This window comes from Pieris rapae, chromosome 23 (genome assembly GCF_905147795.1).
Source record: "Pieris rapae chromosome 23, ilPieRapa1.1, whole genome shotgun sequence".
Lineage (NCBI taxonomy): Eukaryota > Metazoa > Arthropoda > Insecta > Lepidoptera > Pieridae > Pieris > Pieris rapae.
Window position 1 is genome coordinate 3,253,197 of NC_059531.1, and position 16,348 is coordinate 3,269,544.

General features: G+C 36.7%; 1 protein-coding gene across 2 annotated transcripts in view; it reads right to left on the reverse strand.

Annotated features, from left to right (window-relative positions):
- Window positions 1–16,348, reverse strand: part of LOC110999965 (ATP-binding cassette subfamily C member 4-like) — a 64,760-nt gene that overhangs the window by 12,821 nt on the left and 35,591 nt on the right. For both annotated transcript variants that reach the window (XM_045633403.1, XM_045633402.1), the window contains 7 exons: window positions 11,741–11,897; window positions 9,193–9,395; window positions 7,608–7,850; window positions 4,487–4,655; window positions 3,688–3,830; window positions 1,736–1,888; window positions 260–453 (listed from right to left, as the gene is read on the reverse strand). In XM_045633403.1, coding sequence (XP_045489359.1) covers window positions 260–453; window positions 1,736–1,888; window positions 3,688–3,830; window positions 4,487–4,655; window positions 7,608–7,850; window positions 9,193–9,395; window positions 11,741–11,897 — 1,262 coding nt within the window. The remainder of the gene's footprint in view (window positions 1–259; window positions 454–1,735; window positions 1,889–3,687; window positions 3,831–4,486; window positions 4,656–7,607; window positions 7,851–9,192; window positions 9,396–11,740; window positions 11,898–16,348) is intronic.

The following is a 16,348-nucleotide window of genomic DNA, read 5'->3' on the forward strand; positions in this document are numbered from 1 at the left end:
AACAAATGAAAATACTATTTCTCTAGAATTTATCATACTCAGTAGGCGGGGGGGGTCTTAGTTTTTGTGACGAAATATTTCTAAGGGGGGTCACAAAAAGCATGACAAGCGTGACAATGGGGGGGAGGGGGTCAAAAAAAGCTGATTTCAGTGTGACGTATTTTATGAACGGCCCCTTAGTGAAAATGGTTCGTATATAAAATTCAATGATTGAGTTCATCGCATACATACAAGCCACCGACAATTGGTTGGTACATACCTGATCAACATCTCTCAGAAACTGCAGCTGATGAGTAACCAGCACCCGGGTCGTGTTCCTCAAGTAGCCCACAACACAGGACTCGAACAAATGCCTGCCCACGTGAGCATCCACGGCTGACAGTGGGTCATCCAATAGGTAGATGTCAGCACGTTTGTAAACCGCACGTGCGAGGGAAATACGCGCACGTTGGCCTAGAACGTACAAAGGGACGTTGTTAGAATATTTGTGAAGAAACTTTAACGCACGTCGAGCGGTAAGTTTTGGAGTTTGGTAGGTTTAATTTTATATTTCAGTTCTTCATCTTTGTTGAAAGTATCAAAATATAGCTTTTGAGACCCATAATTTAAATGCACGTTACTCATTCACTCTCTCACACACTTACTCATGCACACAATCAGGTGTGATGATAACGGTTTAACAAGTAAAAAATAAAAAGGAAATGAACTGGTTAAATTATTTTAAGTAATTAACTTTGTTATGGAAGAGCTGGGAACCCTAACACAGGTATATTTACTTAAAAGGGTTCCCAAATCTTACACTATGAAAAGAAAGATGTACCAACTTAAATGAATAAAGACTTATTATTATTATTATTATTATAGAAATGGTAAAAGTGGCGCCATCTAGTGATGGTTGTGTCATAGTGTATTACTGTGGTCTATTGTATCTGTGATGTATTTAAATAAATTAGTCGTTCTTTGTCACTGAAAGTGAGCGCGTTTCATTTGAATCTTCATCATCTTCTTACGGTGCCTTTCCATTACTGGAGATCAGATCAGTTTTAGAAGGGTGACTATCATGTCCTGTACCAGATGCTGGAACTCTTCCGCAATCGAAATACCTCTCTACTCCCTAACATAACGAAGCCTTAAAACCAACACGCAGTTTACCCTGGATTTTACCCATTATAAGTAATTGAAGACATAATACAAGATACCCTCTTTTTTTTTCTTTTTTTTTTAAATGGAATCTAGCTATTGGTCTAACTGTAAAGGCCCTTACCTTTACAGTTCAGCACGGGCTGTTTGGCGAGCTTAGCTCGGCCGGGAAGGGGTGGGGGTGGTTCCCACGACTCGCGCAAGGGCGTCTCCTGTGAGTCTCGAATCGTTGATACCCTCCGTATAACATTCGATGTTCGACAACTGAGCGTTATCTTAGACAGTATTTGCCACGCACCACCGCTATGTGGAACCATTTGTCTACCAACCAATTAGACTTAGGGTCCTTTCAGAGAAGATTGTACCAATTTCTGAGTGTCCATGGACGGCGGTATTACTTTACATCAGGTGAGCCTCCTGCCCGACTGCCTCCTACTACAAAACAGAAGGTCCCAGTGGTAATGGATTCAAGTTACGGCTTAATACGTTCAATACAAAAAAGTCAAACTTCTTTTTTTTTTAAACCTGATTTCGATTTCGACAGTTCCTATAACTGGATTAGAATTTAATTTAAATAAGGCCCTAAATCACTTACCCCCACTCAAACTGACACCCCGTTCTCCAACTACGGTTTTGTCTCCATGCGGGAATAACGTAAAATCTCTGTCCAACGCACATCTCCTGACAACCGCGTTGTACCTCGGCCGGTCCATTGCTTGGCCGAAAAGGATGTTCTGACGTACACTACCTACAAAAAATAAATAAATCAGTGGCGCTACAACCCCTTTAGATCATGGCCTCAGATTTCTGAATCTGTTTCATGATCATTTTTAAATCTAATAGGCAAGTAGGTGATCAGCCTCCAGTGCCTGACACACGTCGTCGACTTTTTGGGTCTAAGACATGTCGGTTTCCTCACGATGTTTTCCGTTGGAGCAAATGTTAAATACGCACATAGAAAGAAACTCCAATGGTGCACAGCCAGGGATCAAACCTACGACCTCTAGTATGACAGTCGCACGCTGAAGCCATTAGGCCAACACTGATATGTACACTACCTACAACATCAAATAAATATCTAGAAGAGATATAGTTAAGAGAATAGAGATACAGATGCCACATTGGTCCAGGGATGAGAATAAACAGTACATATGACACGCAATGCTACCACCAAAGAAGTCATAAACGAATTCCATGTTTCGTTCTGAAGACTTCTGTACCTGACAGATAATATCACTTTGGTTCTAAGGCATATTAGGAAGACTTGAGAATCATAAGGTTTCACGATCAAAACTCAAACTCAAAAATATTGTTACGAGCTAGGGGATCGGATAGAAAACGCCGTCGAATTATTCAAGGGTTTATTTCAATAAAATCTATGAGGAATTCGTGTACACTAATATCTGGAAATTACGCACAGAAAAGCACTAATAACACACACAAGGAAACACTGTCACTAATCACTTAAATCACTCAGTACTTTATCACTGGTATCGCACTTGTTCGCACTTTTTCTCTTCGCTGTTTATCGCTTGGAATCGCATTCAAAACTGAACTGAGTGATCGCGTTTTGGCTCGCTTATATATCCCTGGGAAGAATCTCGAACGATGTTTCCGATGTTTACGAGAACTTTCTAGGCGGGAGCGCTACTGAGTAGCGATCGCCTAATTCTAGAACGCGCGTACTTGCTATCTCTTTCGCACACTGCTACGTGCTTGTCGTACGGCGTTCTAGAGTTCTCGGTCTAGCTTCGAGAAGGTTCTTATCTTTTCTCTCTTTCGCGTGTCAAACAGTGCTTGTCCCACACCTAGAAAATTCGTTCTAGAATATTCCTTCTTCTAAGGGGTATAACCAGGCCTGAAAACGCCTGAAAACGGGTCTGCTAAAAAGTGTACCATTCGTCTATACGTGTTCTGAAACCGACTGAAAAAATGTTTCAGCCTCCTGAAAACTACGGCAACATTACGTAAATTTCTATTTTCTAATATGTGATTGACCCTCTCCTGAAACGGTCATAAATCATATTTCAGCCTGCTGAAAAGTTCTCTAAGTAGTGGAAAAATCTAAAAACATTGCAGTTGGCCCGTCTTCGTAACAATATATTTATACATATAGGTGAACATGTACACTTATGAACGTCAAAAAAAACAAATTAAATTAATTCTAAATTTACATTTACAACCAGTTCACAAGTCAAGGGCGTAGAGCAGGTAAGAAGAACTGGCAAGAAACTTTCCGCCACTCTTTTCAATCGCTTGACGATTGAAAAGAGTGGCGGAAAGTTTCTTTTTTAATACAAATTGTTTGAACTGGAGCAAATCAACCCCAAGGATTAGGATCATTTAAGGATTCGTCACATTTATAAAAGGCTTTATTAATTAATTTACTTTTAACAATTTGAATTATTTACTGATAGTTCTCTAATTTCGCTTGGGAGTTTGTTGTAAAAACAGAATGAAGACAGAAAAGCTGTGATATAAAGAATGAAAAATTTGATGAGGAACTAACAATTTCTACAATAGGATCACATTGTTTTTGGGTCTTACCCGCAAATAGCCACGGTTCCTGGCTCGCGTAAGACACCGTGCCACCGACGTGCACCGAACCTGAGACTAAAGGCAGCTCCCGGAGTAGGACATGTAAGAGCGAAGATTTGCCAGCACCCACTGGGCCTATGACCGCAATTAACCTGAAAAATAGATTGTTTCAATCCAGGTATCCTTTGACATGTTGAGGGCCAAACTTCTGCAAATACGTTTGCGGGCCGTAATCAAAAATACTTTTTGTGATAGATATTATACATATACTAGCTGACCCGGCAAACGTTGTTTTGCCATGTTTTTGTGCCAAAAAAAGTTTTTAATTAACAAAAAAAACATAAGGGATGATTGTAGAGGGGTGACAATTTAGGGTTGCATGTATTTTTGTATGGTGTATCGTAAAAAAATAAAAACGAAAAATGTTTTCCTAAAAAATAAAAATTTAAGGGTGGACCACCCTAAACATTTAGGGGGATGAAAAATGTTGTTCGATTCTCAGACCTACCCAATACGCACACAAAATTTCATGAGAATCGGTCGAGCCGTTTCGGAGGAGTTCGGTTACTAACACCGTGACACGAGAATTTTATATATAAGATATATGAAATAATAACGCCAATGTTATTATTCAATAAACGATTTCATTTCAAATCAAAAAAAATATTCCAATTATACCACCTAATATGGCACTTTTGAACTAAATTAAGGGACTAAACTAAAAGGGTTGGCAGCTACTACCACTTACTTACTTTAATTTTTCTACTAGCTTTAATAGAAAAATTAACAAAAGTAAGAAACTACTCACTTTCCGGGTTTAATAGTGAGAGACATGTCGGTCAGTGTGTTCTCTGCGTGCGATACTATCCACTTGGCAGTGGCATGTTTGAGTCGGACACCTCTCGCATCCTCTTCCACCCTGGTAGCCAGTTCCTCTGTATCCTCTTCACCAGATTCCAGCGGTGCTTCTAAGTTACCTAAAAAATAAGTAGTATGGACTGTGATTTATTTATAAATTCTAAATCAATGTGTATGCCTAAAAATACAAAAAAAAAATATAGAACAGGGGGCAAACGGGCAGAATGCCCATGGACACTCTCAATGCCAGAGGGCTCGCGAGTGCATTGCCGTCCTTTTAATCTAGCTTTTAAAACGGCAGTCAGAATAATTCTTACTAGCGATTTCACTAAGGACTATATAATATAATCTGACTATATATAGTATAATCAAGGTTGTGTTATTGGTATATATAATAAGGTATCGCTATTCGATAATACTGTGGCCTTGGTGTGTCATAGTTCTGCCATACGTGCCTATCCAAAATCATTTATTCATTTAGGTAACACAATGTACACTTATGACCGTCAATAAAGAAATACATATCAAATGCTTCTAATATTACATTTACTGCCAGTTCTCAAATCAACTAATGGACCTTGACTCATCAAGGGCCAATCACATCGGCCAATTCGCCCTGTTTAATGAAGCTGGGGCCGGGTACAATGTGGAAGCATTGGATACGTCATCATCCCTTCTTTTAGACGCATGAGCCCATGTTTTTTTTAATGAGGTGGTAATGCACTCATGCAGGCCCGCATCAAGAATATCGAACTTGACGCGGGGACTGTGGGGCTGGATCTACACTCCAATCCCTCTGCTATTCAGAGGGGTAGCGAGACCCCACCCACTAAAACACCTCAGCCCATCACACGCCCTTAATCCTCGGGGTTCGCTAAATGTGCCCCTGTGGGCTGAAGGCGACTGCGTGCGACAGCCATCGGCTCCCTGATAGGTCAACGTTAAAGTCCCAAAGTTTCAAAATTATTGCAAATAATGAAGCCGTACAAACACACTTCTTGTCTTGAATATGAAATGGGAATGGAATGACAAAAGGATTATATGCATTGCGTGCTACGTTAAGACTAGTTGAACTAAATACTTAAAGATCGTTAAGGTTTCTTCATTTAATTGATGTTACATTGTATTAATTCGAGTTAAATGTCATTATCATGTTTATTTAATTATTGATTTTTATTTTATTTTACTTATGTAGCTTAAATGACGTTGTGGTTTATGACATTTCCCTTTGAATTATTGTTATGTAGAAGTACGGGGAAGAAACTCAGCAAGTGGTAAAACTTGCTGAGTTTCTTCCCCGTTCTTCTCAGAACAAGGCCTCCTGGTAGTTTTGCGAACGGATGGCGTAGTTTTGCTGTTTCTCGAATTTTGTAAACGTTTTTGACATTCATAAGCCTAACCTAACCTAACCTAAGACGCATCTAAACTGAATAAACGAATTTTGATTTGATTGAATGAAAATGAGAAAATTCTGCCAACCTTAAAAGTATAGTTTCAAATAACGCGAAGGTTTCTCAAGATATATTTCTGTTGTGAAATTTATAATAATTTGTCAAGTTAATTAGTTGCTATAAAATTAATCTAAATAACTTTATCAAATTCGTATTCCTATTTTTTTAATTGTTCAAAAAATAGGAATACGAATTTGAAAAAAAAAACGGTTTTACGATATTTCTACAACGCAATTTCCTATAACACGTTTCGGTTATACTACTGATTATTATACATTGCCATAGGGACCAAAATTTAATTTAATTTTAATTTTTATGATTATTTGTTTGTAAGTTAAAAATATTGTACATATTCTAAATTTACAAAATATATTTTATTATTTAGACAACTGATGCAGGCATATAAATATATTTGTTTATTATTTATTACAGACACAGTCATTTCACAATAAATAAATTACTTATATTATAAAAAGGAAACATTTGATTGTGTCTTTGTATGTTTGTATTGATTAAGCTGCAAAACTTCAGGACTGATTTGACAAATGCTTCCACCAATATCCTACATTATCCCTGATGAGCATAAACTATAGAATATTTACAAAAAAAGGTAACAGTTCTGTATCAACAGTGTAAAAAAAAACTAAACATCTCTAAATCGCGTACGTTGCGGTAATTATTAACAATAAAAAAAAGTAAAAAAACATTATTATTTTTGCATTTAAAAGTCTATTTCTAGATCTAGAAAAAAAGGCATTGTTGTATTGCCTTTTTCGTGCTGTTTTGACCAAATTAATACAACTGAAACTCCAGAGCATAGCTAGACAAAGACAATTAACATCGTAATCATGGTAATAAACTTTATACTATCTAAAAGGCCGTCATTGTCTGTACAAGGCTGTGCATAAGACAGCTACTACTTGTCCAATCCGTTGCGAATAACCATAATTAACATATCTATCTATCGTATAACTATAAATAAAAATTAAAGTATATATTTTTTTGACGTTCATAAGTGTACATTATGTTACCTATATGAATAAATTATTTTTGATTTGATTTGATTGATATAACTATCTATGACACATCTATTGCATGTTTTTTTTAAAGAACAGGGGACAAACGGGCATGGGCATTACAATGTAGCACATCTGGCTCCACGGATAAGTTTTACGTCAGTGGTTTGTTGGGGTAACACAGGTTTTTACAATAAATTTAAATATTTACAATAAACTTAATAAAATATTGTAAATGTAAACTATATGTAATTACGATTAATTTATTAATTAAATTGTGTGCGCTTTCGTGCAGTCTCAGTGACAGGAAGTTTTTTTTTCTATATACATGTGTCTTCACTAAGACATCATGGAACATTACGATCTAGCCTAACTTAAGACTAATAAGTAATTTAAGTCTAACCTAATTAACTAAAAAGGATTATTATATAAGTAAGTGTCCTTACACTACTTACAGTCTCTATTAAAGGAAGACACTCTGTTCTTGTGTTCTTTGCAGACACTCTTTAGCACTTGATATTTACGTACATTATCACTAAATCACTAGTTCAAATGGTTTTGGACCAGTGACAGAAAGTGACGTCAAATAGATGAAAAAAATTACCGTTTCCTTTATCATCATGCTTCTTGGGGACTAACGGCGACTCCAGAGACTGCTTCGATGTTTCCTTTTCCTTATCCAAGTCGCCTTTAACTGATGAGGCTGTCGAATCCCGTACTTGGCCCTCCTTCTTTTTGGATGTCTGTATTTCTGCCAACCCCGGCACAGGCTTACTCGTATCTTCATATAGCATAAAGTTCTGAAGACGTTTTATGGATATCGTCGCTTCGGCGACTTGTGCGATACCTAAACATTGAAAATAATATACAGTACCTGGATGACCTGGTTTTTTTTATTTTTATAAATTGTGTTTTGTATTGTAAGTACGAATTACATACTTATACAATGATAAAATATGAATACAATTATCGAATAAAGATAGATATTCATATTTAAGTCTTTAATACGGACTTTAAACGAGAAATTCTATGTTTAAGTTGATAAAACACGAATAAAATGACATTTCATAGAAGTGATTCATAGCTAGATAGATTTTTCGCCCCCGAAACCCCCTTTCCGTATACTAAATTTCATGAAAATGGTTGGAGCCGATTCTGAGATTCCAAATATATATATATATATATATATACAAGAATTGCTCATTTAAATGTATAATATATTAGAAGCAATAAACTGTTACTAAAATGCTTTAACTGGAAATTTAAATAAACTTGTGTAACGGATATAAATGATAACATAAAAAAAAGTGCGTGCGTACAAAGTACACATGTACATGACCAGTATATGATAACTCCATGTATATATTTATCTATAGTCACAGTTTCCACACTGTTAATGATAATATACATAAATAAAAAATCTGCGTTTACTGCACAAAATGTTAAGCAACAGAATTGCCATCTAAAATTCTAATATATAACTACTAAACGAATACATCAACCAATAGCGTGTATTTCTCGATCTTCTTCTCACTCTCTCTCAATCGCTCACAATCGCTCTCTCCCTTTTGTTCGACAAAACGCTGCACATCTTCGTGACGTTTTATCCGTAAAAATTTTACTCTCATGCGAAAGAAGTTTCACTTCAAAAATCTGCATAAGGTATTCCAATGGCATGGCTTTTTTATGTGATAGGAGGCAAATTTGGAGGCTCACCTGATGTTAAGTGATACCGCCGCCCATATATATTTACTAAACAAACTCCGTATACGAGTCGAATCAGTTTTCAACGGCGTTCTGAAGTTCCTTGTCATTTTCAAAGCTTAAATGTTTAATTTTTTTTGGTTTTGGTGAGGTTGAGTGGCGCCATTGCATTGATTGCTGTTTTGTTTCTGGATTGACGCAGGATATCCACGTCTCATCACCGGTAACAATGTGTCCTTTTGCACACAAAAATCTTATTACAGCGCGAACTTCATAGCTGGCGGGAGAAACGATTATCGCGGAAATTGTCTACTCTACGCACAACTAGCAAAATTACTACTGAATCAAAACAACACCTGAAATGACTGCACGAGTAGTGCACATACAGATATGTACAATTTTAAACGTGTTATGACTTGTCGATACTGAAATATAAGCGTACGGCCCTTATTTTTTAAATATGCCTATATAAATAAATAAATTACCTTGTGGGAAGAAGACAGTCATGGTCTGTCTCAGGATATTGTAGAAACTGGTGACGACGAACACTTGCTTGGCGCTGATAACATTATTCTCCAAAACAAACGCCAGGATAGAGAAGAACAGACAAATCCTGGTTGTGAACATGATGAAAGACGTCAACACTCCTCGGATGTATGATGTGGCTTTTATCTGCTTTATTTCTTGCCTGTAATAATGTTATTTTTAAACTGTCGCTATGTAGAGATTCCAGCACAGACTGTACACATTGAAAAGAGAATTAAAATTAAATAAAAAATATAGATTCGGGAGAGGGTAGTTGCGTTTTTATAACTTAAAAGTTTTTTAACTACCTTCCATAGAAAATACATTTATGATGAAACGTAAAATGCCAATATTATAATGATTTGGCTACTATCCATTTTATTTTGTATATTTATTAAGTTTACGACTACTTAATCAGTTTTATAAAATATAATGAATTAAGTTTTACATTGAACTTATTTGCAGACGGAACGGAAGACGTCTTTTTTTTTAAGAGTAGTGCTACAATAAATTTTTTAGGTCTGCAGATTTCTGTATTTGTTATATCATCATTTGTCAATCTAATAGGCAAGTACGTGATCAGCTTCCCTGACATACACGGTCAACTTTTTCAGAATAGAATAAGAGAACTTTTTGAGTAAGCCAAACCGATTTGCTCACGATGTCCTTCACCTTACGAGCGAGATAAATGTTCCGATAGAATGTCCATTGGTGCATAGCGAGGAATCGAACCCTACGACCTTAGAGATAAGAGACAGCTAAGCCACTATGCCATTGCTGAGAATTTTATTTGCTCGCGCATCTCAATAAGGTAGACAGAATAATCCATAAGCCAAAAAGCCTATGGCTTATCAGGATTAACCGTTCAGCTGCTAAATCCTTCCAAGCAGATAAGAACGAAAGCTGTATCGCAATCAAATCTAAGATGTCCCTGCAATGTGTAGGTTTAAAGAATTTTTAATACAAATAAATCAGTGGCGCTACAACCTCTTTAGGTTCTGGCCTCAGATTTCTGAATCTGTTTCATGATCATTTTTAAAACTAATAGGCAAGTAGGTGATCAGCCTCCTGTGCCTGACACGCATCGTCGACTTTTTGGGTCTAAGACATGTCGGTTTCCTCACGATGTTTTCCTTCACCGTTCGAGCAAATGTTAAATACGCACATAGAATGTTCATTGGTGCACAGCTGGGGATCGAATCTACGAGCTCAGGTATGAGAGTCGCACGCTGAAGCCACTAGGCCAACACTGCTCAAAGAACGCTTAAAGAATTTTAATCTCATTAAAACATACAACATTATTAACAAACAAACAAGATTTGATCTTGTTTCACATACATGAGAAACAAGATTCTGTCTTAATTAGAAAAATCACTCAAGTATCACTGTGTGACCGAATCGGCTTCCGATACCTTCACATCCGTTTTCCCTAACTTCCTGTATGTAGTAGAAATTTGGACTAACTTGGGTCGAGAAAGGCAAAGTATCGATGCTTTTATTTAATTTAGAACGATTAAATAAATAATAGAGCAGTGTTGGCCTAGTGGCTTCAGCGTGCGACTCTCATACCTGAGGTCGTAGGTTCGATCCCGGACTGTGCACCAATGGAATTTCTATGTGCGCATTTAACATTTGCTGGAACGGTGAAAGAAAACGACATGTCTTAGATCCAAAAAGTCCACGATGTGTGTGAGGCACTGGAGGCTGATCACCTACTTGCCTATTAGATTGACAAATCACAAATGATTATGAAACAGATTCAGAAATCAAGCCAGGACCTAAAGAGGTTGTAGTGCCACTGATTTGTTTATTTGTAAATAAATAATACAAAATAAATGGCATTGATGCGCACGCGACTTATTTCTAGTTTATAGCTTAGCTCTTGATCTCTCTTTAGATCTATGACATTTTATTCGTATAAAGAATGAGTCATTGCAAAGTACAATCAATTAATAAGAATTTAGCCTTGTTCAGTTCAAATGAAAACCGCAATGTATTCATTTCGTTCATTTAGTTCATTTAAAAGAGACCGTTCGATGCTAATTCCTCAAGGAACAATATATATATTTAATAACATCAATATAAACATGTATAAAAAGATATATTTTAAACATAAGTTCATCACAGTGAAGTTGGTATTATCAAACGGTTTTTTTATAGAACAGGGGGCAAACGGGCAGGAGGCTCACCTGATGTTAAGTGATACCGCCGCCCATGGACACTTTCGATGCGAGAGGGCGCGCGATTGCGCTGTCGGCCTTTTAAGAATTGGTACGCTCTTTTCTTGAAGGATCCTAAGTCGAATTGTTTCGGAAAACACTTATTTTAAAACAAATATCGCAAATTAGAAATAGCCTGTCTAGCACTAGTACCAGGCCCTTTTACCAACTAGATTATCGTTAACTTCATAAGCCTTTTTACACACCTTTTCTTTAATACATTTCTTAAATAAAAAAGGCAGAGATAAAAGAGCCTCTGGGTTTTATCCTGTATTGTGAAAAGACTTACTTCCTGGCCTTCGCCACCAAATCAGCAAACGGCTTCTCCCAAGTATACATCTTTATGACCTGTATACCAGAAAGGATTTCGTTCATCAGACGAACTCTCTCATCTGTACGAAGGGCTGTCTTCAGTCGGAGTACGGATGTCCTTTTGCCCAGGTATGCTGAAAAGAGACCAGAACTGAGTTATCCCGTAATTACTGTGTAACATATAAAGCTATCGTTTATCACTTATCAGTCAAAAGTTAAAATTTCATGTATGTAACAATGTACACTTATGAACGTCAAAAAATAAATACATATTATTAAACTAGCGACCCGCCCCGGCTTCGCACGGGTGCAATGCTGATACTAAATATACTACAGAAAATCTGTGCACGTTGTATAGAAAAATGTGGGTTATCGATAAGAGATAGACATATACCATCATGGAGTTTTCTGTAGACCTTTTCAATGTGTACAATACTTAGTACATTATTTTGATAAAACTAGTAGGGTTCAGCCTGCGTTTGCAATGTAAGCGGAAAAAATGTAATTATTTACGACATCACATTAAAAAACCTCAAAAATAACAGTACTTTTCCACTATTTAATGGATGTTATTATACATATAAACCTTCCTCTTGAATCTCTCTCTCTATAAAAAAAAACGCATCAAAATCCGTTGCGTAGTTTAAAAGATTTAAGCATACAAAGGAACAAAGGGACAGAGAAAGCGACTTTGTTTTATACTATGTAGTGATTCAAGAGGCTAATTTACAGTCGTTACAGCCAAGTATTGGCTACAAACAAGGTTGTAAATAAATGAAATCTACTGCATATATGTAATAAATTGTAAGTGTGTAAAAAATATTGAATATTAAAATAAAAACAAAGGATGTCTATTAAAGGATACCTAGATATTTTTATATTATTGTTTTTATTTATGTGTGTGTGTTTTAATCTAAAGGTATATTCTACATGTCTGAGTTACGTAAATAGTTTTTGTTGAGTTGTTCCCACGAGTATGTAAGTGCGTGCTCCTATTTCACCATGCCTCCTGCTGATACAGGACAAATCTTTGTTTTTAATTTATTTTATTATTCTTTATTACTCAAGATGTCTCATGAATGGTGAACTGGTGGAATGAACATGGTGTAATGGTTGCAGCTCTTTGCAAACGTTGTATAAAACAAAAAATATTGACGATTAAAAAGAGTGGCGGCCAGTTCATCTCTTCTGTCTCCTATATAGATTTAGTAAGACACATTAACCTTTTTTAGATTTTAGTTTAGTTTTAGTTCATGTTACATGTCATTTTGTTTTTTATAACGCGTCATAAAGTTCTTCTGTACCAAATATTAAAACGTTTCGTTGCTTTTTGTGCTCATTTTCATCTAATGAGGTCAAGATATCTATCAATATAGCAGGTATATTACAAAATACTTATCACTAAAATCACCGTTATCTTTCAATAGTGACAAAACTATTTCTAACATTTTAGTATAGAACACTCTTCGTATTTTAAAACAGTATGACCGATATAATTACCGTAAGACAGTGATCCTCAACCTATGTTCCGCGTCACTTTTATATGCCGCCAAATTTTGCGAACATATAATTATGTTAATATTATTAAATTATATCAATTAAAAAATATATTTTAATTAATAGCTTGTAATAAACTTTTAATTATTATTATTGAAGCAAATATTAGTTTATTCTGTATATTTAAAATATTTGTCATAAACTATTTATGGAGTGTGTTGTAGTAAGTATATAGTTTTTATCTTTTTGTGTGCCGCCAAATATTAAATCGTTTAATAGACGTTAGACATCGTAATACATCACGAGAATGAAATATAAAAATCATAAGTAATAAATTATACAAATTTTACTAAATTTTTGGTACTTATGTATTAACACCACCGCGGCAAACATTTAAGACTCTAACATACGCCGATGACTTTGAGGATTTGACCTCTACTACAAACAATAATTTACTAACGCCATCTAGTCTAACAAAATAGTGAATAGTCTAACAAAACTACGTGAATACGAAACCAATTATTAGCTAAATATAAAAATTTATAAATAAATATTGGTCTAGAAAAAATGGTGGCTGCCAATTATTTAACTAGTACATACATGATTTTTTTACATGTTTAATTCGTTCTGAGGTTAAAACTTTTTAATGTCAGTATTGCCAAAATACCGAAACCGAGTCATCATCATCAGCTGACGATGGACTCTGATGGTTGGTGCTGGATCTCGAGGATGGTAAGCAGCAGACATACCGTCATTGAGCTCGTTGTAATCAGCTCAGCGAGACGATACAAGAAATGTGACTATATGAACCTGATGATGGACTCCGAAGGTGGGTACAAGGTCTCGAGGATGGTAAGCAGTAGACATACCGTCATTGAGCTCGTTGTAATCAGCTCAGCGAAACGATACTAGAAATGTGACTATATGAACCTGATGATGGACTCCGAAGGTGGATACTGAGTCTCGAGGATGGTAAACAGTAGACATACCGTCATTGAGCTCGTTGTAATCAGCTCAGCGAGACGATACAAGAAATTTGACTATATGAACCTGATAATGGTCTCCGAAGGTGGGGACCGGATCTCGAGGATGGTAAGCAGTAGACATGCCGTCATTGAGCTCGTTGTAATCAGCTCAGCAAGACGATACTAGAAATGTGACTATATGAACCTGATGATGAACTCCGAAGGTGGGTACTGGATCTCGAGGATGGTAAGCAGTAGACATACCGTCATTGAGCTCGTTGTAATCAGCTCAGCGAGACGATACTAGAAATGTGACTATATGAAACTGATAATGGACTCCGAAGGTGGGTACTGGATCTCGAGGATGGTAAGCAGTAGACATACCATCATTGAGCTCGTTGTAATCAGCTTAGCGAGACGATACTAGAAATGTGTTATATGAACCTGATAATGGACTCCGAAGGTGGGTACTGGATCTCGAGGATGGTAAGCAGTAGACATACCATCATTGAGCTCGTTGTAATCAGCTCAGCGAGACGATACTAGAAATGTGACTATATGAACTTATTAATATTTAATATTAAATAAATATAAGGTAATATTTACTATAATACCACTATATTTCTTTGAGTTTATTGAAAAAATAATCAATTTCAACGATTCGTCTTCCAGTTGAAATTTTAAATATTTTTCTTGGTTCTGAAACCTACGAGTGCAGCATGTTATATCTAAGCCCGAAAATGAAATCAGAGTCAATCAGACCCAGTACCCACCTTCGGAGTCAACCATCAGGTTCATATAACACATTTCTAGTATCGTCTCGCTGAGCTGATTACAACGAGCTCAATGACGGCATGTCTACTGCTTACCATCCTCGAGATCCGGTCCCCACCTTCGGAGACCATTATCAGGTTCATATAGTCAAATTTCTTGTATCGTCTCGCTGAGCTGATTACAACGAGCTCAATGACGGTATGTCTACTGTTTACCATCCTCGAGATCCGGTCCCCACCTTCGGAGACCATTATCAGGTTCATATAGTAAAATTTCTTGTATCGTCTCGCTGAGCTGATTACAACGAGCTCAATGACGGTATGTCTACTGTTTACCATCCTCGAGACTCAGTATCCACCTTCGGAGTCCATCATCAGGTTCATATAGTCACATTTCTAGTATCGTTTCGCTAAGCTGATTACAACGAGCTCAATGACGGTATGTCTACTGCTTACCATCCTCGAGATCCAGTACCCACCTTCGGAGTTCATCATCAGGTTCATATAGTCACATTTCTAGTATCGTCTTGCTGAGCTGATTACAACGAGCTCAATGACGGCATGTCTACTGCTTACCATCCTCGAGATCCGGTCCCCACCTTCGGAGACCATTATCAGGTTCATATAGTCAAATTTCTTGTATCGTCTCGCTGAGCTGATTACAACGAGCTCAATGACGGTATGTCTACTGTTTACCATCCTCGAGACTCAGTATAAACCTTCGGAGTCCATCATCAGGTTCATATAGTCACATTTCCAGTATCGTTTCGCTAAGCTGATTACAACGAGCTCAATGACGGTATGTCTACTGCTTACCATCCTCGAGATCCAGTACCCACCTTCGGAGTTCATCATCAGGTTCATATAGTCACATTTCTAGTATCGTCTTGCTGAGCTGATTACAACAAGCTCAATGACGGCATGTCTACTGCTTACCATCCTCGAGATCCGGTCCCCACCTTCGGAGACCATTATCAGGTTCATATAGTCAAATTTCTTGTATCGTTTCGCTAAGCTGATTACAACGAGCTCAATGACGGTATGTCTACTGCTTACCATCCTCGAGATCCAGTACCCACTTTCAGATTCCATCAGGTATCAGGTTCAGCAACTTATTTTACTTGGTTGTACAAGTTGCACTTGAAACTTGACAACTCTAAATTTGAGTTTTGTTTGGGTAGGTACTTATATACATATATTTATAACATACAATAATTTCCGAAGTTCATGTCCTCGCCTCACTTGATATTTCTTTTTATATTTTGGCATTTCTAAAAAAATCCGCGGGTAAAAACTAAAATACGCAAATATTTAATTATTATTGGCTTCGACACACAAGCGTAGTCCTCC